The sequence below is a fragment of the Rhamphochromis longiceps genome, linkage group LG12 (assembly GCF_057381845.1).
Source record: "Rhamphochromis longiceps isolate RC_006_pf linkage group LG12, R_longiceps_female_GT1.1, whole genome shotgun sequence".
In the NCBI taxonomy this organism is placed as follows: Eukaryota; Metazoa; Chordata; class Actinopteri; order Cichliformes; family Cichlidae; genus Rhamphochromis; species Rhamphochromis longiceps.
Window position 1 is genome coordinate 39,472,878 of NC_140568.1, and position 26,676 is coordinate 39,499,553.

Sequence of the window (26,676 nt, forward strand, 5' to 3'; positions counted from 1 at the left end):
GATTAGGTTACAAAACCGACCTTTCTTAATAAATGCACAATGTATCATAAAGGCTGAATCACTACTGTAGCTTTTTTACAAAAGTCAAAATACAAAAACCACCACTTTTAAGACTGGTGCACAGTTAAATGAGTTCAAGTGAGCTGCAATGAGATGAGCTGTTCATGAAAGGTTTGGATAGATAGCTATATCAAGCTAGCTTCCATATAGGTACTTCATAAAATACTATGTCTATTTTTATTCAAATTTCCTTATATTTGATTGATCTGAAGCTAAAAAGTGATGGCAGACTTACTTTGGGCGTCATACTGAGAAACTACTTCTTATTAACAAACACTGTTACCTGTAAGGTAAGCGCATTTGAACATAATTGGAAAATTAGCCCTGTTAAATCACGAAGCGTCCTGAAGAGGGTAGTGTTTGTTTTAAGGTGGCACGACGGCTGAAAACTGATTTAACCGAGGACTCCGAACTAAGAAAAACGCCACCAGGCAGCCACGGAATGCTAATGGGAATAAATATACGGACTGTAATTCGTATTTAACTCGAGTGACTCAAATAACTTTGAAATTTAACCTGAAACAACAACAAGTGCCTCTTTCAGTGCGCAGTGAAGTCAATGGTGCCTCCTTAACAGAGTGCTGGCACTTCGGAAAGGGGAGTGCAAAGGAGAGGGTCAGAACGAGTGGTGGGTGGGGATAGAGCCCTTTTGGGAGAGAGAAAGAAAAAACTAAAAAAAAAAAAAATCACGTGTTTAGAGATCAAAGGAGATCCGCTTTGTAGAGGAGGAGGAGGAGGGTGAGAAAAAAGAGGGAGAGAGAGGGAGGGAGCGAGAGAGCAAGGGAGAGAGGCAGCGTTTGCAGGCAATGTAATTGACAAGGCTCGCAGTGGTGAAATAAACACGCTTCAGCCAAGGCTCAGTTTTTTATTGCACAATTTTGACTCTTGACGCATCGCCCGCACAGCGCACAGACCTGATTTCGATTATTTTCACCCGATTAATTCATCCGTGTGAAATTATGTCCCGATCGGCGCAGATCCAGCCGGCAAGATGATGATTTTACCAAGGAGAGGCTCAGATCGTGTGCCCGACTCGGTGGTCTTGGTGATCTTGGTGGTCGCCGCTTCTCTTGGTACCGTCTTCGCCAAGGATACAGCCTTTGTGGAAGTGGTTCTGTTCGAGTCCAGTCCCAATGGAGATTATACTACTTACACGACTGGCTTGCAAGGACGGTTCTCCAAAGCAGGAGCCACTATCAGCGCGGAGGGGGAGATCGTTCAAGTACGTGCAAAGTGTCCTTTTTCTTACTGGGGGGTATGACAAGCGGCGGTCCCGAGCAACGCTACCGGGACCCGGGCTGTAATTTAACCAAGCTGCCCTCCTAGAAACTTTTTCCGCTGGGACTTAGGGGTGCTGACAAGAGTTGTACATGGTGTGTGTGTGTGCGGGCAGTGTGTGTGAGGATGGTAACGAAGCTTGCAAGCATATGCGGTCACAAGATGGCTCCTATCTTGTGGAATTCATTCACAGGGAAAACATGCTCTTGCAAGTTATTTTGTTGATGTCTGGAGCTCACTTGAACGCGCCTTACATTCAGTCGCTCTCACTCTGAAACACACGCATTTCGGAGCAGTTTTCTTAAATAGCTACAACCCTACCACCGCCTCCACAAAGTTTGCAAACTCGTAGCGAGCAGGCGTTACGCATTTCGCAAGGGCCACTATTAAAACACTACGAAGCCACTATTTGTGCGTATTTAGCACTTTGTCCGTGTCAGAGCTGAGCCGCGTTTTTATATTAGCTTTAAAACCACCCAAAGCAAGTTTTAATAGTGGAATAGGTCTGCTTTTATTGACCGGACCAACGTGTAAAATAACCCCACGTCCCGCCGTGGTGCAGCCGTCACCACTACATTTGTAGTGGCACGTTTTTGGATAAGGCTCACTTGTAACTATTTCAAGGCTCCGGAAACACAAATAAATAAGAATAGAGTGCGTAGTAGTCGTGGAAGAAGCATCCCGGTTCCATCTTTAATTTCCTGGCCTCAGACATGACAAGTGCACTTGGCTGGAGCTGGCTATGCTTGGACCAACTCTGTGTGGGAGTCGCTAAAATATGAAGCTTCTCTTAAGTGCCAGAAGGATGTATTTGATGTTTTATTATTCTTGCCTAATGTGCTTGGACACTGTTTTTAAGAGTTTGGGTTCTGGTTATGTGCAAAAGCTTTGATGTTTAATGTTATATTTCCTAACCTCTAACATGTCCTGGATCAGGGGGTGCACAGCTCTTTGTGGGCGATTCAAAGCCACTCAAATGTAAAGCAGTTTTTGAATGGCCTGTGTCCTCTCTTTGAAGCTTGATGCAGTAACTGGGAGATGTTTGTAAAAGCCAGAGTGCAGCAAATGCCCCCATATGAAGGCAATGTGCATAAAGTTTGTCAGCAGTTGCATTGTGATCAGAGACATCATTTCAATATGGGTGTCAGTGAGCTCATCAGTAACCCGGAAGCCACAGCAATAATCATTCCTGACCATTTGTTTTTGCAGGGTATAGGACAGGTCGTGGTGGATCTGAGGCTTAATCAGGTTCAGCCTCAGTTGTGTTGTTGCATTGCCGTCATGCTCTCCAGTCAGCCAGACAGCTAGTAGCACCCTGCAGCCATCCCTCACTTCTCTGCAACAGTGTAGTCAGCTACTCTGCAGCATCTTTTGAGTGCACATTTTTGCTTCCCCCCCTAAAAAAAACATAGGCTCTTATTTTGAAATAAACACGATATGTGGAGATCAAAGGCAGGGATACTCAGCACACAAATGGGCCCTGTTTATACACAGTGATGGCCATTTGGCGCCACTCGGTAACCACACAGAATTGTCGGACCTCAGCTTTACATTGAAAACCACATCTATTTAGGTTTGCTTTCTTTGCTAACATGGCCTCTGACCACTTAGAGATAGCTTATATTTTGTCAGGCTATAATGAGGGGCAGTTTGTCCGGCCCGAGCACGTCTTGAATTTCCTATTTTACCAAAGATTTATGTAAGTTGAAACTGACAATGAATGACAATCATACATCGTGAGGAGTATAATTTAAAACTAGTATCCAATTTCCTACTTTTGAATTCTATACTTGTAAAATAACATTGCAGGAATGTGTTGGGAAATTTCTGTGGTGTTGTTTTACACTGGAATTGGGTTAAACTCAAATATTTAGGTTCTTGTCTCTGGTGATGTCGGCAGCCGTTGCACTTGTCCACTTTCAAGGCTTTCGAGTTCAGCGAATAAGAAGCTCGCTTAAGTCTTCCTGAGGTTTGTGGAGCCCTCTGGTCCTCTGTTTGATCAGAACCCTAAGGGGTTTGCGCTACCTTAATTGTGTGTGTATAATAGCGGTCAGACCTCAGCAGGTATGGGTTCAGATTCCGGGGAAAAGTGGGGGGGCCTTGGCAACACTCTTGAGCAAAGACCCAACCGCGATCACCACTCGTACGCTCCGGACTCTCGTTTTGCTAATTCCCTAAAGCTAACACCCCCGCTGATCTGACTGAAGAGTGCAGAAAACAGTGGCACACGCTCCTGGGGCCAAAAATAATAAATTAAGTTAATTTGCTTCTTGCGCTCTTCTAAAAGGGGGGAAGCATGATGACGCATATCTGGCCACAGTGCCAAACCCCAGGCTTCCCAAGGCAGCTCCCTAATTGCTACAGTTCAGCTCCATAATAGCAAAGTAATCAATGTCTCCTTAAATCTGTGTGTGTGTGTGTGTGTGTGTGTGTGTGTGTGTGTGTGTGTGTGTGTGTGTGTATCAACAGGCGTGACAACTTTAAGAGTGTATTTACAGCATCAACTCAACTTGGGTTCTAGGCAACCAGAGCACAGGTAGTTAATGGTTTTCACCTATTGTCCCAGATGAAAATACTTGCCTTATAGGCTACTATAATGAAGGAAAATGAGCAATTAATTAAATGGGGGAAAGCCCAATTTGGATCACCTGCGATTGAACTACTGAATATTCGATTTCTTGTTTTGCAGTCTTGCTGTACTTTTCCACGGGTTAGCGGCAGCTCAGACTTCGGTTAAACCTTTAATGCAGGGCATTGACGGCACAACCAAATCATTCCCTGGTTGATTCAAGTAGGTGCGTTTCTCACACTGGCAGCAGATCCTGCTTCTGCATTTACCGATAGTTTGATTTCAGAAGCCTAAACACTCAGTTAGGCTTCTCATCGCTGTGCTGTTTTCATTCTGATCGCTGTTGACAGCACTCGCACGGCATTTCTGATTAGAATGGATTTAATACGAAGGGAAACGCCATCTGCTGCTCATCACTCTTTATTGTCTCTCAAACGCCAAATCATCTTTCCTGTAGCGAGATGAGCTTCGATGCACTGCATGAGTTCACATCTGCCTCTGATTTCCAGCGGGCCCGTGCTGTCAGCATGTGAGTGAAGAGCTGAGGCAGGGACGTGGCAGGGGCATGCAGGGGACCAGATGGAACTCATAGTGTCATCGGCCAGAACCAGAGGGAATAACGTGGCTCTTGCCTGCTTTCTCTCAGAGGGGACACAGAGCATCCCCTGAATCCCATGTCCAGAAGCACCCAGAACCCCATTTGCCTTTGGGCTTCATCTCCATGCATATGAACACTGCGACTTCTTTCAAGGTGGCAGTTTTGGGGGGGGGTTTGTTTTTTGTCTTGTGCAGGGGTAAAGTGGTGGTTTCAACGAAGACAACGATGAGCTTAAATACTGGAGCTCCTACCTTGGAGCTGGCAGGAGTTGTGTCGCGCTGCATTTAGACTATAATGAGAGCTTTAGTGGTTTAAGGAATCCAGCGCGCTTTCTCGCCACAGCCTGGAAACCCCAAGAGGCCATAATGGGCCGGTCCCAGACGGTAGGTGCCAGGGACCGGGCCACTCCCAGCGCCAAAGCAACAGTAGCAGTACACAAATGCTGGTTTAAAAGGTTAAAAGTGCTGCTCCCTACTTTTTTCCATTTATTGGCTTGGCGGTCGCAGCTGTATTTTAAGTGCTATCGTCTCTTAACCGCCACCCTGTTTCACTTTCATGTCCCAGCCAAAGTAATTTGAGGCTGCGTTTCTCCCCTTTTTGGAATAGAACAGACTAAACTGTTTTTCTCTTTCTCTTGCTTAACACCCCCCTCTTATATGCACAAACTCATCCCACACCTTTGCGCTGGTCTTTTTGATGCATCCGCTGACTTCGAGTTGAAGCTCAGGTGAACTGGGCTGATATTGAATTGCGCTGCCCCTGGATCTTAGTTTCAGACCGTTCCCCACCTCTGTGTCCCACTTATCCTTGCTCCAGTGGCAGCCTGATGATTAGGATACAGAAAGTCAGTTCATTCTTGAAATAAATCTCAGGGTTGCATTTACTTCCCTAAAGTCAAAACATAACTAAAAATTCCTTTATCGTCTAATGTCTTTAAATTTGGCTGAAAAACAGCTCAAATGATAGATTTCCATGTCCCCCCCCCCCCCCCCCCCCCCCCCCCCAGTTATATTAAACAAGTTGCACTTCTGAGGACACCAACCTGCTAACATCTGACATTTTTACTTCCCAATTGCTTGATATAGCAAAACATTTCTGTCAGATCCAATAATAGTAATTTCAAAGAAGTGTGTGCCAAATGGTAATGATTACTTTTAGTCAATATTGAGATGTCTGTCAATCTTGAAATGCCTGACTTCCTGTTTTGATCACGTAGTACTTGTCCAAACTTCTTTCAACTCAGAAATGCTGCTTCTCCAACCCTCAACTGTTGTTTTTCTCACCTGCCGCTGGCTCTGTTGCTCTGTCTTATCTTCCTGCGCTTGCCTCTCCGAGCCTCACATTTCCACCGAATGCACAGCTCCACCTGGAACAAGTGCATGTTGGTACTGGTGGCCCCAGTAGCTATGTTAGTTTCCACTGGGCTGAATGGCTGAGCTTATCTTTGATGTTCAACTCCAAGAGAGATTAGCAGTCAGCGTGATGCTTGCGGCTGCCTCCTCTCCAGCATCCATCCTCTTCCAGAGTAACTTTGTTCACCCGAGTCAGTCCTCTCCTGACATGAGCTCAGACATGCAATCAATAGATTGCATGTCTGAGCTCACTTGTATGAAATTCTTGCATATGTCCTCTGTATTGCAGTTGAGTGATGAGGAAATATTTATTCATATTTCCCCCAAGGTTATGATTTTTCTTTGATGCTGCCTGTCTTAAGTGGGGGTTTTTCAACCCCACATTTGTGACAAGTTAAAGATGAAGAGAAGTCCTGAGTAGAGTTTTCACTTTCTGAATAACCCCTGGCGTGTTAGCCTGGTCTTTGATGAAATGGTGCTGAAAGGCCCAGTTCATCCTCTCTGCCCACATTTTTATCTACTGACACAGAGGGTCTCCAAAACAAAGGCTAAAGGGTCGAGGGTTATGAAATGACAATGCTCACAGTAGCTCATCCAGGCAGAGGCATGCTTTGTTGTCGGCAAGGAATGTGCTGACTAACTGTGGAAGGCCACAATGCCACTCGCCCCTTTTGTTGTACTTTTTTTTTTTTTTTTTTTTTTTTTTGCCAGTGAAGGTAGCTGTGCAAAGAGTTTCACTCTTAGCCCTGCACTCCGTCTTCTTTTCATCCTTCCTAAGTATATTTACTGTCATTGTTCCCTCACTCGTCTTGTTTGTCTTTCATGAAAGGAGAAGTCTTATCTCAGATCTTTCCGACTCATCCAAGTTCAAGAACACTGGGTTCAAAGTTCTTTCTTTTGTGTACATCATTATATAATGACGAGCCTCATGTGTAAGAACAAAAACACTTGCACACAATGGTGCTATTAATATGTGAAGATCCTGCCCTTTTGTGATCCATAGTTCTGTCAGGACCTCTATAGTCTAAAGGAGATTGTTATTTCAATTTGCAGACATTTATATTTACCAACATGACTCCATTTATGGGAGGACAGAGCATACAGGGAACGCATAGGGTGGCGGAGCAGATGTCAAAGGCGACAGATATGAACCTCCTTAAGGCATTAAAAGGAGGTGCTGGGGTGCATGTGGGTTGCAATGTAGCTTGCAGATGCAAAGCAAAACAAACAGACAGAATGAAGCAAATAAATGCACCTTATGTGACATTTACCCACCGGGTGTATAGAAGGATATCAGCTGACTGTTCAGCTTATACAAGCTGACACTGAGATCAGCTGCTCTGACAGAGTTGCAGTTAAGCTCGACTTTGTGGCCTAGCTGAACTAACTCTGCTCGATTTTAATTTCTGTATGGTTCAGTGAAGCAGAAACATGTTTTGCGTGTCAGATCAACCTCGGTTTTTGCACCATATTAATGTTGTGAATGCTCCCCCTGACAGCCTGTATATGAGAAATTCCCCCCAAAGGTCATGTACAGGGGTGCCATATGGGGATAAATCCATTTCAGGTGGAAGCTCTGACCTCATTATGTTCATCTATACCCTCCCATCGTAGACCACTGTGAGGCTCCTTTTGTGTCTGCAGGTAGTTGTTCCAGTAATGAGGACGATGCAGGCTGTAACACAATGAGGTCAGAGGTATGATGGATTGGTCTCGCTTGGTCAGATGTGAACAAGCTGGGTTATCTGTGTAATTTTTTTTTCTGGCACAGCACTGCATGTCTCTTGGCTCTGCAATGAATATATCACTGCATTTTCCCACCTCCTCCTTTTCCTGTTGCTAAACATGCGCCTTGGATTCTGAAGTGAAAAATTGACTCTATTTTTATATTGTCCCTGTTTCATGGGGATTCTGAAGGTATTGGGGACACAGGGTTTTCTGCTATATGTTGCCTGTAATGTTTGCTGAAGGACTATCCCCAGGAAAACTCATTTTCATTTAAGATGAATCACTTTTTCTGTAGTTGTAAGAGTAAATTCTTTGCCAACGTAAAACAGATTTATCTCCTGAAATCCCAAAGGGTCAGGTGAATTTTTTCCATTTTATGAATCTGCAAATGTAGAATCTTCACTGACAAACTATGCCAATAAAAGCTCCTTGGTACAGCCTAGGGCCTCTGCTTCTTCTCTTCGATCCCTGCCGGCAGCTCAGGCCACGCAGCAGCTCTGTCCAGCCCTTGGACCCTGAACAGGGCTGATCAGGGAGGGGCCTGCGGGGCTGGGTGAATAGCTGCCGGGAGTCATGCTGCGGGTGTAAACCACATGAATGTGCCGCCTGAGCAGATAGGATCAGGCGAGGCAGGGAGGCCTGGGAGGCCACGATGCTCGGCGCAGCACCGCGTGCTAACATCAAAGGCAGTGCGGAGGTGGGGGTGGAGGGGAGGCGGAGAGAGGAAGAGAGCGAGCGAGGGCTGGGCCAAACTCTTCAAAGGCCTCTCTGACTAATGCCGGGCCTGATATGTGTCGCCACAAAACCGAGTGATGATGCAATTGCAGGCCCCCGAGCTAAATCCGCTCCCATACAAATAAAGATGGAGGTGTTCCCTTGCACAAGCACGGTGAGAAAAATACTTTGAGTGTTTGACTGAAGCCTGAGCACCTTGCAGGTGAAGGTGTTGGGTCACCCTCTGACACTGCTGCTGGATGAATCCCAGTGGGGGGAAAAAGGAACAGGAAATGGATTTAGTGTGATTTCAGTGGATGGGTACATGCACGGGGCGTTTCTAAAGTATACAACAGGTGAAACAGAGTTGACTTTGTTCTTTGTAAAGTTTATACAGGTCTTGTGTTTACATGTGTGAGATAGCGTGTACTTCTCTTCTAATGTGCATGACTACAGATCCCTTCAAAATGCCCCCATGATAATCAGGCTGATAACTCATTGACAGCTCTCATGACAGTTGCGGAGCACACGCTGCTGGAGAGTATCTCCGTTGTTGACAGCGCACAACAGTAATTTGCTGTTGTTGATTCAGTATGCCAGAGGTTATTTGCATGCCTCCGATTGAAGTTATCTTTTCCTCGTCCTTGTTTTGCGAGTGCATGTTCCCTTTGAAGTTAAATTAGTACTAAACAGCTGCACTTTATTTCATTTGAAGTCCAGCCTTTTAATTCCTCCATCCTGGGGTCGGTTTCACAAGTCAGGACTGCAGCACAAAGCCTTTGTTGCTGGTTAGAAAAAAAGAGGCTTCAGCATTTTCGGCAATGAAGGCTGTAATGCTGCAGCTCAAGGCTATTGCAGCAAATTGCTAATATACTTACATGGAGGGTGGAAAAAACTGAATTTGTATCAAAGCTTTCCTTTATTGCTACAAATGGCAGTTCATTTCTGATTTTTTTTTTTTTTTTTTTTTCCTCCCAGAAACTGATTTTTAAAATATTCTCTAACCCAAAGACATATGGTGTTCTGCTTTTCATTCTAACCTGTTGTTTTACTGGTGTTCCAGCAGTTAAAATGCTCAGTTACACTGGAAATGTTCCTTATGTGGTCAGCACATCATCAGTGAAAGCCTCATTAGCAAAATAGCCAGCAGTTTCACATAATTGTATCCACACTGAGACTTTTGTGCTGCTGGGAGAGCGAGGGGCAGAAAGCGTGGCGAACCACTGTGAGTTATAGATTGCGTTGGCCCTGTTTCAGTGTCAGTTTGCAGGTGCCATTGCCTCTAAAGTGCTGCTGTTAGGTGGATACTGCAATTGAACCTCACGCTGGGGAAGAAGTGCTGTCTAAGTCTTTCAGCCATTATTGGAAGGCTTACATGGTATATCCAATACTACATGTTAGATATTCTGTCCAAGCCAATATTATACAAAATGTTATGGGAACTCTGTAGAGGAAAGCTGTATTTTTATAATGCAGTACTATCAGTCATGATTTTCTTCACTAATATCAGTGTAGATATTTTAAAATGAGTTTTTATTTCAACAACATTGCACTAGAGGTATATTTTGATGAACAAGACGCCTGATCTGTAATTAAATACATTAAAACATCGTCATGATCAGTTTGGCTAATAGATGCGACTTTTTATGCCATGCAAATTTTTTCTGCATTACTCCAGACCCCACCCTTCCCCACCACCTGTACCCCCCAGGCTCAGCATGAGCCTGAGGTTTATGAAAAGGTTAGGATAATTACTCCTGGCCAGCTGTGTCCATATCTTTCTCCTTGCAATCCATCTGTTCACCTTTCATTGTTCTTGCATATTACTGTCAGGAAAAATGTCAAGACTTTCTCCCTTTTTTTTTTTTTTTTTTTTTTTTTTTTTTAAAGCATATGCCACAGCTTACAGCTCGCTAAATAAGCAAAATAAAATGGAGGACATCATTATTGTTGTCAGTATGCTTTCTCTATTTCACAACTTCTCTTGTATTTATCTAGATTCATCCTTGTGTCACGCATCATTGTAAAAGCTGCTCTTCCCATTTTTAGCAATTTCATAAAAGGCCAAGGAGATATGCTTTGTTTCCCCCTTCTCCCCTGACACTGTATGGGCACTTTGTTCAAACACACTTGGCTCACTAATGACAGCATGTCCTCGGACATGTCAAGGAAATCTAGATTCTCAGAATTCTGTTTTAAGAGAAAGGAGAGATGGAGTGGGAGAGGATGGGAATGACAGAAAAAGACAGGCCAATACAGCCCTTTGCTATTCTGTCTGCATCCCACAGGCATGTGACATAGTCAAATTGTCACCCCCAGGGTGACATGCATCCCACAGGCATTTTGAAGTAAACACATCTCAGGGAATGTGGCCTCGCCATATTGGAAGCATCTTTTTAGCTCTCATATAATGAATGCAGGAGGATCTGAAGGTTGTATTATTTATGCATAAGAAAAAGCTCTGATACTTTTATGATCTAAAAGTAATGATGCTTGTGATCTGAGCATCATTGCAGGAGTAGTTTGACACATTGGGAATGGATGAGAGGATCAACAAAACATCACTGTCATTTTTATACTGTCACTTTATACAAAAAAAACCCAAACAAGGCAAATGACACCAAATTTGTTTTTAATGCACTTTTTTTAGGTGCTGCGAACTTTATGCAATAATTTCAGTTTTTTCACAGAAGTTGTAAACTAAATAAAACTTTCAGATGTTCCCATTGTCTTTATTATGAAGCATGCCCTGTAGCCTAATAAAAGATACATAAATGTGAAAATTATTATGGAAATGTTGCAGTCTGATGGCTGGAGTAAGATTAGGTGAGACCCATTTGGCATTATTTTTGTTTTAAACCTAACTAAGTTGGCAAGCTGAGGGCTCTTATTAAAGCAATCATCTAAAGGCTATTCTATAACATGCTAATGAATGGTCATAGTGCACAGTCAGTAATGTGTTGGCGGGAAAAAAAACAGCAACATGAGGCCAGACTGGGTTTATTAGCTCAGACTTCCACACCAGAGCTCACAGCGTATAATGTTGCCAAGACAAGGCCGGGAGTCCAAGATACTACATTGGGTGGATGTTGTATGACCAGCAATCTCAACATAAACAAAAATATAGGAGCTGCTACCTTATGGTGCTTTTGAGGGGTAGCGAGTGGGTACATGTATGCTTCAGTAATAACCCTTTTTGTGATATTAGATGTGCAGTTATGTTGTCTCGACTCGCTGTCGAGCACTCAGGGCTTTTGTGCTTGCAAGAGCCACACTTGTCTGTCCTAATCTTAATTAGCTTCAAACCAAAGCATCCGGTCTCAAAGGCGGTGAGGGTTGTTAAATTCAGAAAATATGAATCCATTAACATTAATCAGAATCCATCTGCAAAACTTAAAATGCTGTGCTTCCTGACAGCTGAGTCAGTCACTTTGTCAGTTGGGCTTCCAGTAAAAATCTGGATGGGAATTTCTCAGAAAGGCTTTTATGTGAATTCTCCATAATGGCTTTACACCCCACTGAGGTTTTTCAGTAGTGTTGCCACCAAATGATAACGGGTGATAACAAATTAAGGTGCCTGTTACGACATTTCCTAAATTTTATGTTTTGATTTAACACAAGTTTATCCTTGTGCCTGTTTTTGAGCCGTTTCCTGTTGGCAGCCGCACATTATCCATTTCGGTCAGCTTTCCTGCAGCACTGCCTCAAGCTAAGCTCATGGACGGAGGATTTGGGAAGGTACTGATGCATACATTTGTCATAATTACTGTTTTGCAAAAGCTGGAGTTTGAATCGCCCAGGCAACGGGAAAGCTTCAGAATTCAAATTAGAGTGTGGGATTGAGCTTTAAGTTGTGGAGAAGGGCTTTTTTTCAGCTTTTTGGTTACTGCATCCAGGAAGTCTCCATCATTTTTGCAGTCTGCCCCCCTGCTGATTGGTCTTGGTTGCTTATGTATTAAAAGCTTGAGTTGGCATGGCACTTCTATCCTTGTGAGTTGAGGCAGCATGGAAGAAAGGTGAGGATAACGCAACAGTCCTCTTCACGGGCATGAAAGCATCTTAAGCCAGTTACACATATAATTGTGTCATAAAAAAATAAACAGCTGTGAATGCAAGTGCGTTTCTTTTGCTCGTTCCTTCTCTTGGTTCTTTCTCAGTGTCTTTTCGCTCCGTCTTGTGTCTCTGTTCCGCATGGGAGGGGAAGGAGGAGGGTGTATAAAAGTGGGACCACACATGCTGTGTCAATGTTTGCTGGAATAATTAGAGACAATGTGGGCCAATAACGGGAGGAGTGCAGTAACCTGAACTCACTTTGTTCTGCCCCAACAGCAACACAAAAGCCTTTCACAGATGCGCAGATCCGCAGGCTGAGAGCAAGAGCAACTGCACTTTTAGCCGGCGCGCTGCAGAGCTCTGAGGATCAGCAGGAAAATGGATTGGTTTCTATGGAACTGCTCTCATTTCACTATTTGTGCCAGCTCAAAGTGATGCTGATGTCACTCTAAAGGCCTTTTAAGCACTGCCTGAACGTCCCTGCCACCAGGCCCAGAAAAACAACCCTACCCCTTGTCACCCTCCCCAGTCTTCCAACACATGTCCCTGGCTTAGAGGACCCTCTTTAACTAGAGGATATCCGGCCGCTCGGTATGCAAAGAGCCTGTGGATTCCTGACGCGAGTGCTAGAGCTGGACTCAGAGGTGACTTTCAGCGTAGCCAGACAACTGTTGGATTAACACTTTGCGTTGAATCTGAGCCAATAGGAGGCAGCCTGGCCAGGGGTAGGAGGTACTGGGTTAAATGCAGGCTAATAGACTGCTTTGTAGCATATATGATGGATTAGATTTTAAGCATACCAGAGCTGCTTGTGTCCTGCATAATTTAACACAAAGTAAAATAGAAAGTTTTTTTTTTCTCAGCATATAATTAAAATGAGACAAATGAACATTTGTGTTGTACTTAAGGACACAAAGTGTTTTTAGTGCGGACGGGAATCAGATTTTGTGCCGAAAGAACCGAGCTAATGATCGTGAAGCGTTGCCTGTGCTGTGGATGTTTCTGACTGTAACAGAGTGACCCGCTGCTGTGCTCACACCCCGGAGATGGACCAACTGGTTTGTCCCCTCTGGTGTCCATCTTGAAAGGGGACACCGCTATGGGATGCATACATCCCCTGGAGGTTACTGGTGTCATTGTGGCACCTGTCTCCTCCACTCTTTGCCTGTGTCAACAGCTCAGATTTATTTACATTCACAGTTTTCCCTTTTCCAGATCTGGAATCAGCAGAAGATCCGTTTGTGAGATCTGGAGGTTTGTCAGTTGATGGAGTTTATGAATGTATTTATTTTATAGCTAAACCACTCCCCCCGAACACTGCACCCTTTCTCTCTTGTTTGCGAAATACAACAACAACGTTGTACACAGCGATCTTCTTGTGTGGATGCAGTACTATGTATTTATGCTACTTCTAGTGTTTCGATATTTATAGGTACTTGTCTTTGAGCTTGATTGCAGTTCAATTTTTGTTTTTGTCTTTTTCCACAAACCACATGCATCCTGAATCTCAGAAGCAGTGGGTTTGGTTCAAAAATACACCTTAAAGACTTAATGCAGTTTCCCTGCAGGACTAACGTGTGTTTTTAAGTCTTGCAACTATTCATATTTAGTATTTTTCAGTTTTGTGTGACAGAGTGTAATCTTATCTCTGCTTTTAGCTGCGGGATACACAACAGCTTTCATTTTATTCTCTTCCACCCGGTGTTCTCCTCTAATCAGTCTCAGATTCTCACTTTGCCTCCTTGTCATTCTCTTCTCTTACTCCTTCAAGGCTTGTTTTCCTCCTTTTTTCCACCCCCTCCTTCTTCTATCTCTCTCCTTGTCTTTCCATTCCACTGGGCTGATGTTCTTTTCTGTGCTCCTGGCTCGCAATGTGTTCCTCATCACAGCTTGCGTTTCCTCTTATCTGGCGTTCTTTTATCAGTGGCCGCCACACATGCCCGAGAAAAAGGGGAGGGGGAGGTTTGGGGGGCTGATGTTATCAGCAGGTGGAGATTTCACCACAAGAGTTCGGGGGCCCAGTGTGGCCAGAGGAGGGCCATGCCGGAAAGGCTCTGACATGGGAGCCAGCAATGTAAATTCTTTACAGTGCAGCCTCACTGTCATCTAAACACCTGCCTTTTTAGTTACACAAGTAAGCTTTCTGCATGACACTTGGAGAGAGTGTAAGCATTTGGCAAATGGGACGTCGACAAGGTTGAAGCTGTTTTGCCTTTTGTTCTTTCACCTGCTCAGCCAACAAAGAGCACAAGTGTAAATAGTCTTTTGCAAAAACAAAACTGCTGCAGCGATTGTAAAAGTGTCATTTCACATGTGGCCAATGAGAGAATATACCTTAAAACAGGTGCAAAGTATATTTAAAACCTTACATTAAGTTCTAATTGGCATCCGGTTTCAATGCAAAGTAGCGGCGTATGTCAGGTCTGTGCATCACAAAGAAGATAAATCCTTGACATGGAGGGAAAGGAGAGCAGGGATGGTAGGGATAGACCGGCGGGTAAACCAAAGCACAGGCTCACAAAAGCCTAAAATGATATCGCTGGTGGATATCTGGATGCTTGGGATGCCTTGGATGGCTGCTGTACACTTTTGGCTTTGTCTTTGCGGGGATGAATAGAGGCCTCTGTGGTAGTGATGACAGGCTTCTCCAGGCTGGGCCCTGGTTGGCTGGCAGACTAGGTGCTGAAGGTCTGGAAGATTCAGCTCTCTCGTAGGGGCAGAAGCCCGACAAAGGATGCTGATCGTCCAGGTTCGCCTCACAAAAGACGCTCTGTTCTTGGCCTGCCCTTGTTATTGTGACATGCCTGTTACATTCATACACATGAGTTTAGCTGAGACCGACACACCCACAGCACCAAGTATAATAGCCACCTGTGTGGGGATATACTTAGTTATGTTGGTGTTGTTGATTTTTGCAAGGGGCTCCAGAGACTGACTTTTCTTGGTGCAAAAATAAGTCAGTTTGTATAGAAGTCTATGAGGAAATGATCCTGTGTATTGCCTGACTCAGTAGACACTTGACTAAGTAACCAAGTTTATGGTCTAAATAACTAGTTCCAGGTCTCATGTAATACAAAATGATGTTTTTGTTAATGAAGCTTCTTTTTGCATTAAAAAAGATCAAAAGCAGGGTATGCTTTTGTTTAAGACTTTGGCTTTGTGGTTTGCACATTCTCAAAACAAGCACAAGGTCCCTGGTCTAATCCCAGGGGGGATACATGAATCCCTTTGGGGTTACATCAGGAAGGGCATCCGGCATTAAAGCTCTGTCAAATCAAACATGCAGGGCTGCCCACTGCGGCAGCCCTTTGTGAACAAGGGAACAGCTGAAAGTAGCAGCTTCTTCTTTGTGATTGACAAGGCTCTACTATACAAGTGGACAATGTGATTTCTCCATCAGGTCCTACCACCTTACTGGTGACATCTGGTTTCAAAACAAGAAGATGGAGCAAAATGCCCAAGTCAGGAGGCTTAAAAAGGGGACATCATGTATCTCATGCAGTTCATGGAACAGATGTAAGATATTAATAAAAACTGAAAGCTGTGATTCCTTTGACTGTGGGCCATTGAGCTGGTTTAAAGCTGATATGAAGTTGGCAGATAAGCCCAAAAGAGTATTTTCACAAAGAAGGCGCTGCAATGGCCTTAAAAGAGGTTTCATCATTGTATCATCCACCTTTGCTTAGATGGCCAGTGAGGTAAACACACTGCTCACTGTACTGTGCATCTTATGTGTTTACATGCTAGCTGGGGGCACTAATAGCTGAGACTAGTTGCAGTCTTTTCATGTTTTTTATTTCAAATTATTAACAAAGAAAGGAGAAGCTGTTTGGGGCTTCCAGGCTTGATGCATAAAGAGTGAAAGTTCTCCCAGACCCTTCACATGCCCCTTCGGGTCTATGCCAAATGCCCCTCTTAGAGATTCGTGGAGCCTCTTTGATCCTTATTCTTTCCTCCCAGCTGGGAGGCCAGAGGATGCAAACAGCCCTTTTCCAAGTCACACATTCTTTCCTAAGGACCAAGAGGTCCTGACCCATAGCTGCAGTGGAATTTCATATACAGAAATAGGCCAAACTTGCCAGGCCATTTGAATGTCCAGCCATCCGCTTTTACCATTCATCACCCTTAGATCTTCTGAATTGGATAGTCAGCTTTAACACGTCAAAGAGCCTTAGTTTGCCCCTTTCCTCTACAGTGTTTTCATCGCATCAATTGTCTGTTTAAAATCTAGCTTCACCAATACCTCAATGTTCAGAACAAACACGAGTTCTGAGCTAATTGCTGCTGCAGGATTTAGTTTTCAAAGTACTTCACATTGAAATGGGTCCAAGCCACCTAAGAGGTTTTCAAAAACTATAAGAGTTTTGCTTCCTGAGAAGACTCAAGATTGTTTGTTTTGACATCCTCTCTAAATGACTCTAACTTCAGACAGTTTTTCAAGCCTTTTTTGTCTTCAGGGACACTATTTGCCACAGCTCCTCTTTTTCCAGAAAAGGACTTGCAACCTGCAGTCCTCTTAGATGTGGAGCCAAATGCCCCGTAGGTCACAGTCAGCTAAGTGGTTCCTTGCATCTAATAAAAAAACAAATCAAATAACATGGCTCCCTAGGGGTTTATAGCGCTACAGTCTCTGGACTCCAGGGCAGATAAACCTCTTCAAACGTCCCCATGCAAATATTTGAATGTGGGAGGAACTTTTTGGCTGCGATTGTATAATTTACTGTCAGGTTCATGAGCCTTTAGATTTATAGCTATTTCATAATATTACCTCTGTGCACTACACACAGTGGATTCTGACTATTAAAGCCACAACATGGCAAAGAGCTGACCACTGGGCTGCTGAACAGTTCTCTGAACTGTGAAATGACCTTATCTTTAGATGCTGGCCATTAGCTTTTCAAAGAGCCAGACAGAAAATACATTTGTGTAAAGTAGGTTTGATGTTTAACTCTTAAACGATGGTTATCCTCTGGGTCTTGCTTATTCCAGAGCTCTTGTTCCTCTTCTCCTGCAGTCTCCGTCAGCTTGTACCTCTGGCAGCGCAGCTAGGGAGAAGGAGAGGAACAATACGGCATTTGTGCACTGCTCTGCACTTGGCCTGCTGCTAAACAAATGTTCGGAGGAATTCTAATGGCTGGCCTTGCCCCTGGGCCCAAGCTGATCCCACAGTGACTTCATAAACACTCTCTGAAGTGATCAAAAGAACAAATCACCCTTTATAGGGAGATATATGGTAATGGAATTATTTCCACATCAATTAAAATATACTTTGGCTCTCTCTTGGCCTTGTGTAGACTATTTATTTTGACCCTGCTGCAAAAAGGGGAAGCGTTCTATTGCCCAGGGCGCATACATAAATTTTCGGGGAGGTGCAGTTTTTGCAGTAGTGTTTATGGCATCTTCTCAAGCTGCGGCTGCTTGTGGCGAAAATGATCAGTTGAAATGCAGAACTCCAATCATAAATAATTACTTTTCAATGACTGTTCTTAAATTTGGGTTATCTTTTACTTGCATAAGCTTAAGTCCTGAAAGTTTAAATAAAATAAAAAAAACACATCCTCACCCATTGTGGAACATTTAAAATACATAGACCCCGTTCTCAAGTGTTGGTGTGGCTTAGCATTAAATGGTCAGGTGATGTGGCCATGAGGTGATGAGGAAATGTCACGCATACGGAAGAGCATGTTATGTTCCCGTTTTTGTGTTTTTTGTTTTTTATGGAAGAGAAGCTTACTATTAGAGTTTTTATTCAATCAAATCAACAAACCCAATGTATTTCTCGCCTTGGGAGTTTGTTCTATAATATTTAAACAGCTCTGATGATTTAAAGTTTTGCTCTTTTTAACCCCTCAGCTTTAGGATCAAGAAGGATCGTGAATATATTGGTAAATATGGGCCATGAGTCAGTCGGGCTAATAGTAAAGTTGAATGCAGTAAATATTACAAATATTGTGTTTAGTTTAATGGCTAACAGACTGTTTGATCAGACTGTGATTTATACAAATCCAGGTACTTTATTAAGTTGGAACAAATAATATTATCTGAACTTAAACTTACTCAGAAGACAAACAAATGTTTTCTCTAAATCCACCTCACCTGCTATCACCTACCACTGCATTTTTCACCTCCTCGCCCAGGCCTCAACTTGGCACATTTCTGCTTTTTATCTCCACCCGCTGATGGAGCCAGCCATTGAAGCAACCTCGACACCACCCCCACTCCTCCACAACCTTTCTGTGTCTCTTTACTGCGCGCCTGCACAATAGCCTCGCTCGGCAGAAGTCCAAGAACGTTGTTTGTCCGATCACCGCTGCGGCCCCACCCCGCTTTTATTGGTGCATGCGGAGGGACAGTGAGTGAGTGTGTAGGTCTGTGTGCGCAAACGGTTTTTCAAGCAGTCGGAGGGAGGTGTGGCTGGATCGTTATGGTAACTTATATTGACCGAGCGGAGGGGGACAAAAAGTGGAGCTCGGCGCATGTTTTAGACTTGCAAAGCAGGAGGCGTTTGCTGGAGCATCCCAGATTGACAACGCATAGATGGTGTCAGGTGACAGGCTTTTGGCGCACTTCCGAGGCTTTGATGGGAAATTAACTCTTGAATGTCTTTTTAAAACTGTTAGCAACAGAAAAGATGAGCAACTGTTTGATCAAAAGTCCAAGGTACTGAAAAAGGAACCAAGTCAACTACAACTCCCAGGCTGCACTATGAATAAGTAAACGTGCTTTGAAGAGTTATAATAAAACATTCAGCAGTTTAAATCAGGTCACATATGAACTGTATTTTGTCCCCAGCTTCTGCACTGAGGTGTTCTGAATTTTTGATACAGCTCATGCCCACGACACGCTTTCTCTTCCTAGCAACATTGCCTGAGGGTTATAGGTATAGCTGCTTTGAGAGCCGGATATCATACTGAATGAACAGAGATTGCCATACATACAACATTATCCTATTGCCTCATTACATTGTCCAGCAAAACTATGTATTTCTGTGCATTTTTCATTTATAAAATGCTGGGAAATAAAGAAAAAAACTGTTAAGGGTGAGTGATTGAGCTAATATATCGATATGCTAACCCCACTGCTGTTGTGTTTATGGTTTTGTTTATAATTCTTTATAATTCAACTCATTAACTGATTCACTTGTAAAATGAAGCTCTGGAATACCCTTCCTGTTTTGTGTGGCAGAGCTGGGCACCAACACTGATGAACATTCTCCACATGTATGACTAATGAATGTCACAGATGTGCTAATAGCTAATAGCATTTGTTCTCCGCACTTGGTTGCTCACTTAGAGGCTTTTCGGTGTTCTTCGTTTGTTTGTTTGTTTGTTTGGTTTTTTTAGGTGGTTGGCTTTCCAGTTTTATCCATTTTACAATCAACATAATCGAGTGATTTGTATTCCTATTTCCTCACAAGCGACTTTGTGCATGGCTGTTTCTGGCAGCTGCAATCAGTTGAAAAATCTTTAAATATTGCCCAACCATGAAACTAGTAGCAATCTTTAAAGCTGATTCACTGGCCACAGGTTTTGGATGTGTTTAAAAGATTCTTCAGTCACACACCTCGCCCCGGTTTAATCCCAGGCTTTGATACCCTGAACCCAGCTGCTCTGCCAGGGGCAGGGCTGTTCCAGTCATTTTTGTCCATGCCACTGACCTCCAAGCGCACCTCTGCGGGGTCTGGCCCAAAGCCGGACGGTTGATGGCGGACATTGTTGAAGCATTGGGTTTCCCTCACCCGGGCAACCGGGCCCCTTTGAGCCCTTACCCCTTACTGTTTGCCCAGCCACTCTTTCCTCCTCAGCCCACTCTTCTTCTTTTCCCTCTCGCCGTGGAAGTGAAAGGAAGCTTGAGAGACAGCATGTTGTTTTGTGCTCACTGCTTGGATATGCTGCTGGTGGCCGGCTTCCTATGGCGCACCAAAGCTCCCATTCACTTTCTCTCCTTCTCTTTCTTTGACCTCCTCTCGGGAACGAACCACTGTTTGATCACATTAGGGGAGAAAGAGAGAGATCAGTGGTGCTTTTGACATTCCCACTAGCTTTTGACAGTCTATGTGCAGCTGATCAGTTTGCCCGGCACCAGCAAGTGGCCTCTTTTGAATTTTTCCTCTCTCTTTTATGTTTTTTAGGCCAGCCATTGTTAAGCCTTTTGATTAGAATGTGTGGGTAGAGCTTAGCAGGACTGGTGTTTCATTTCTTATTTCACACTTTTCTCTTGAGTCTTCTCTCCCTTTTGTTGGGAAGAGCTTGTGTTGACTGCTTTTCTCAAAATGTCAACTTCTGCGATCATATCTGTAGGAAAAACATGCACTTGTAAGTGAAAGAGAGCAACGGCATGCGGATGTGCCACTTTGATCACCACAAAGAGGCCATGAAAGCTGGGGAACGCTTAATATGTTGGCCACTGAGGAAGCAGAAATGCAAAAACTGCACAGTTGGTGAAAAACCACAGAAGTTTCTACAAAAGGTGAATCAGAATGTGGGCGTTGAGCAATTGCTCGCTGATATTCTACTGTTCTTTTCTTTATCACTTCTCAGAATCACTCTGATAGCACACACTCCTCTCTTTTGATCTGCAAGGTTTGAGCATATTTGAGAAAGCTCACGTGGCTTCGGGTATGACCACTTCACAATTATTGGGGGCTGTGCTTACTAAAAAGCAGAATCTGTAAAAGGCTTAAAGGAGGAGGCCTCTGGAATCTTGTTTTATTTATGCCAAAAATGCCTGGCCACAATTAACCAACCACGACCATTCTGAATGTCAATTTAGGTCATTTTCTACCCTCACAAAAGCCCTGGACTTGGAGCCCATAAAGGAGAAAAAAGCTGATGTAATGGGTTTAAGAAAATCTCCAAGGGGAGTCAAACCTCACCCACACAACCCCAACCAAACCCCCCTGCCCCGCCACCACCTCAGTCTAAAATCCACTCTTCTGAAGTGGTCACCACCTTCGGTCAACATCAAAATATGATACGCAGGAACAGCGGCTCTGAAACTTTCAATGGTAGAGTTAGTTTGTAGACGGAGGAGAAGCATTTATGAGGATTTTATTTTGCAAGCCCCCCCCAAAAAACAGAGGAAATGTTTATGATTGACTGATTTGGTGTTTGGGATGGGGGAAGGGGAGCAGGAGATGAAGGCAGAGGGAAGAGGGTGAAATAGAAAGGAGGGGGGAAAGGAGGGGGGGTAAAGAAAAGAAATCCCAGCCTTGGCACACACACTCATGCGCGCGCACACACACAAACTGCAGTGTAGAGCACAAAAGAAACCTGTAACGCCTCCAGATTCCTTCTAGTCGAGTATCAAAGACATGCTTTGGTTAAGAACGAGACTAGTGCGCAAGATAGCACCGAGTGAGCCAGTGAACCCAGCACTGGCTCGGTTGGGTGCTGTGAGTTAATCTCTCAGATGGGATTTTTCTCCCTTCTTCTTCTCCACCCTCCTCCCTCTCTTTGGGGATATCGGTATTGCTGTGTAGCTCTGAATAGAGGGACTTGTCTAACCTGATCACTGGTCAGAAAAAGCACAGGGAGAGGTTCAAAAACCACACGCAGAGACGACTGCTGCTTTTAAGTTTGGACCAGTGGTTTATCCCACCTCTATTCTGCCTAGCATAGCTCTTGTCCCAGACCTCCTAATACTTGAAAGAATCTTTTGAAAGGGCGCTTTAAACTGAAACTTTAGATGAGAAGTATGGTGGGATTTAAAAAAAACAAAACAGTCTTTTTTAAGTTAGCTTTGTGATGACTTTATCCTGTTATTTCTTCAGATGGATTCATAGAAAATAAGTGTGATGTCTCTAAGGTGTCTGCCAAACTAACAGCCCACACCTCATAATTCTCTTTACAATGAGAACATTAATGAATAATAGAAGACAGGAAAACACATTTCCAAAGCTGGACAGAAAATCTAGCTTCCACCATATTTGTGTTTCCGAATCATTGTTGGCTTCCTTTGAGGCAGTGTGGCTTAACAGTTAGGGCTCTGGCTTACTGATCAAAAGCTTGAGTTTCTGAGCAAGCCCCTAAACCCTGTCTTCTCTGAGGGCTGGGGGGGATCGTATCATGGCTGACCCTGGGCACTGACCACAGCTTGCTAACAAACTAATAAACTATGCAGAAAAAGAATTTGACTGTGCCTGTAATTTATATATCACTAATCTTTATATTAGTATTCGGAGACGTCATTGATGTGATCCATGTCTGTGGTTACTAAAAGGCTATGATGCAGTGATGGCTACCCCTCATCAAAACATGAACGGCCCCACAGAAAAAGCTGCAGCTAGGCTTACAATACGATTTCTTTGATCAGATCTTGAGGCAAAAACATCCAGGAGCAACTTGTCAAGACTGCAGCGTCAGCTTTTCAGTTATGTAAAAATGATGACTTTCTTATGGAAGCCTGTTTCCGCCACTAAAAAAAAAAGTATCCATAACTCAAAATTTCAACTAATCTTTCTTGAAATTTCGAGTTATTTTCTCAAAATTTCGACTTATTAACTTGAAATTTTGAGAAAAGTAGCTTGAAATTTTGACTTTTCTCAAAATTTTGAGTTAATAGCTCAAAATTTCAAGTTAGCGCTGCCGGTCAATAATCTACGTGACTGACATCATTTCCTTGTTACCCGGAAGCTGAAGCCCTCAGCTACAAACGCTACAGCTAAGCTAGCAGTATCACAGCCAGTCATGAATGCACAAATTGCTGATTATTTTCAGCGTGACTTCACAAATGATGAAATCCTTGTGTTATTAGCTGAATCACATGGCGTTACTATCAGCAAACGTACTCTAAAAAGCGCCAATTAGTTGTGATCCGGTTTTGAGCGCGCATTCCACATAGATTACTGATTGGCAGAGCTAACTCGAAATTTTTTCGAGTTAATAAGTCGAAATTTTGAGTTATGGATAATTTTTTTTTTTTTTTTTTTTTGTGGCGGAAACTGGCCTCCATACTTTCTAGTTCAGGGAAAGGGTTGCAATGACACTCGACATGACATAAACCCATGTGTCACAGGAGTCCTTGTGTTTTATATACAAATATAAAATAGCTTTCAGCTGGTGCACAGTCAAGGTCAGTGTGAATATTTAGCATCTGCATTTTGCATAAAAGGGGAAAAATGGGGATAACTTAAATGTAGTTGTTGCAAAAAGTGCGACTAAAGTATTTACCGAGCTGGAGACTCAAGCGCTTTTTACTTATCAGCAAATATTCCACTATGTTTACCATGCAAAGCTCTGGAGGCACATATTGTATACGCATTGTGTCCATGTGACCCGGGCTTTTCCTAGAAGCTACAACAACGAGAACATAATTGGCAGTTTGGAAAGCATCCAAATAGCTTCCTTTGCCCTTGTTCTTTCCATCAGGATCTTCCCTTAAGGAATGTATGTAGAACGCCGCAGGCTGATAACAGCCCTCCCTCCACCTAAGAACTCTTCATTCTGTTTCCCATTATTCATTAAAATGGCTCTGTCTTTGTTTATTGTTTATTGTCGTTTCCTGTGGAATATCATTAGCTAGTTGGAGAGCGTGAGCTTCTGGGTTGTGCTTTCCTTCTCTCCCTCTGGTTTGTCATGAAAGGTGATTGTGCAGCCAATCACAGAAACTAGAGAACAATCAAAAGACAGAGAGGGTTCAGGAAAAAGCCAAGCAAGCCAAGAAAAAAGCAGACTTGGGGAAGTCGTCAGAGGCTGTTCATCAGTTTTCACAAATCTCTTCCGATGCATATTCCTCCCTGTTTTGTTTAAGTGTCTCTACATTTCAAACAGAATCACAAGGCTAATTGCAGGCGACGCATAACACATTCCACATGTGGTTTAATGGTGTCCCCGCTCTTCATCTTCTTCGCTCTAAGTGCCGCGTGACCTTAGCCATATGACCCGGAAGTGATGTAGCTGAGCATTTCCTCTGGTGTATTTGGAACCCCAGTAAGTGTTTCCTAAAGAAAACAAGTTGGAGGCAGCTGAAATCTGAAACCACGCTAATGCTGGCTGTCTCCCCACCTTGGTTCTCTCTCCCAAAACCCTGTGGCCACAGGGGAAGCAGAGGTAAGGTGGAAGGGAGGGGGGGTGAGTAGCTCTTACTGTATGAAACCCACTTTGTACACATTCATTTAAGTGTGTGAACATGCGCATGTACTGTAAGTCCAGTTCACATTCCTCTCAGCTCTGACTGGCAGGGAGCTGCAATCCTCTGCAAACACACTGTGTGGTGTGAGCCAATATTCAGGTTGGCCTCGTCTAGCCAAGCCCTGACAGACACCGGCATGCAAGGCCAAAACGGCTTGTTTGTGCAGTTGTCGTGCAGAAGGTCATTCGCTACATTAAGTGTGTGCAAGGACAAAATGAACCTGACCTTTGGAGAAAGCCTTGTATCCCTCCTTTGAGAGCAGCTGGATTATAATACTCATCTCACACTGTAACTGTCACACATACGCACGCACACCCCAACACTGTGGAGGCCATCGTCTCTCGCTGATTTAACGTTTGGCTCTCTGCTTTGATATGCCAAGGTTGCTATACAAATTTCACAAGTGACTTTGGTCATCTGAAGTGGTTCCATCGCCTAAACTGCATATCTGAAAGCATCTTTCTGATGCTGCATTGCTGCAGACAAGCACGAGCTCCATAAGCTGTCTCTGCTTCTTCTTTCACATACTGCATGTCCAAAATTTGGCAGTTTTCTGCAGTTTTATCTATTGATCAAAGTCTGATGTGACGGTCATAAAGTTGAATTCACAGTCCCGAGCAAAGCTTTGTTTACTTGTTCGCCTGTATTCTCATTCTTTACATCATAAATGAAATACAGATTACGAAAATGCTCGTACTTAAAAGTCTTTAAAAGAATGTTTGTGAGGTTTACTGTGTTTTCTGACTAATTAAATACAAAAGGGTTGATGAATGCTTAAACTTCGGGGTCTGGACGAAGTTGCTGCCGTGCTGGACATTTGAGGGCAGGGTGAAGGGAGGGGTAAAGGAGGGGAAGGGTAGCATGGGCCTATACGCTAATCCCATTCCAGCGGGCCAAGCGGCAGCAGCTTGCATCGCATTCCACAGCTCTGCAAGCTTTTTAGGGTGGGGGGAGTAACATTCCTCCATAGCCGGGGCCATCAAAGATGCCGCACAACATCAAAGGCTACTCATAGCCAAGGTGTTGATGACTGCAATCCTCCTCTCAGTCCACTTTTAGCAGCCTCAACCCCTTAGCCCTCCAACACATGCACACATAGAGCAGGCAGGCTGCGCCAAGCATGCTCACCCTCCTTCCTCCCTAGGCTCAGTGGCCATTCTGCAGCATTATTAATCACTGCTCATTAAGTAGTGACATTGACTTTTGTTTTATGGAGAGAGTTGAAGGAGGATGAGCCGGGCTCGCTGCAGCAGGGGATACCACTAATATTTGGGGTGGTGCTGGTGGTAAACATAATAACAATCCATGAGCACTTAATGCTGGTAATGTGGAACACAATCAAAAACACTTAAGTGCTTATTGTTCTTTTTTTTAATGTATTAAAAGCTTTTTTTAATGCAACCTTCCTCAGCATTCTCAGTTGCCTTTTAATAGGGTGTGAACTATTAAAAGGCAACTGATTTTTGTGGTCACATTTGCCACAAAAATCTGAAGGATGTGACTTTTGTCCTTACTCCTGAGTTCCATTTCTCAAAGTGTCTTTTATCCCCTGCAGTGTTCAAAGTGAGCAGTACCAGCTATTGTTAATGTAGAAATCGAGCCCACTAGTAATAAACGGCAAAAAAAATGACCAGCAACAATACAAAAACAACACAAGGAAGGGGGGCGGTGCTCTGAATTAAAATGATAAAAACCAGCTTAGCCTGTTCAGCTAGATGCTACATTGAGTTGCAAGCAAAAGCAATTGTTGGATTTAGTAGGTAAGCTGACGTTAGCCAGATGAATGGGATCATTTGGAGTGAAGCCCATCTGGTCAAGTGGGAACTTGATGGGGCGAAATTATGTTCTGCATCATTAATTCAGAAACCATTGTTTAGTTTTGAGGATCAAAATGGAGCCAGCTTTCTCCCGGATAGTTTTCCTAACTCAGCTGAATTGCAAGCTTTCTCTTATAGCAAAACACTGTCCTGATTAGATGTGTCATTGCAATTCCATTTTATTTATATAAAACAATTGATAGTAGTTGTCACCGTAAGGTGCTTTATATTATATGGTATGTTGGGTAAGACCCAGCAATATTAGAAAGAAACCTCAACAATAAGATGACCTCCTGTGAGCAAGCTGTTGGTGACAGTGGGAAAGAAAAAATCCTTTTCAACTGGAAGAAAACTCCAGCAGAACCAGGATGAGGG

At 43.6% G+C, this 26,676-nt stretch overlaps 1 protein-coding gene across 2 annotated transcripts in view; it reads left to right on the forward strand.

Annotated features, from left to right (window-relative positions):
- The first annotated feature begins 816 nt into the window (after positions 1–816).
- Positions 817–26,676, forward strand: part of znrf3 (zinc and ring finger 3) — a 67,729-nt gene continuing 41,869 nt past the window's right edge. For both annotated transcript variants that reach the window (XM_085426288.1, XM_085426290.1), the window contains exon 1: positions 817–1,282. In XM_085426288.1, coding sequence (XP_085282414.1) covers positions 1,052–1,282 — 231 coding nt within the window. In that variant the 5' untranslated portion in view covers positions 817–1,051. The remainder of the gene's footprint in view (positions 1,283–26,676) is intronic.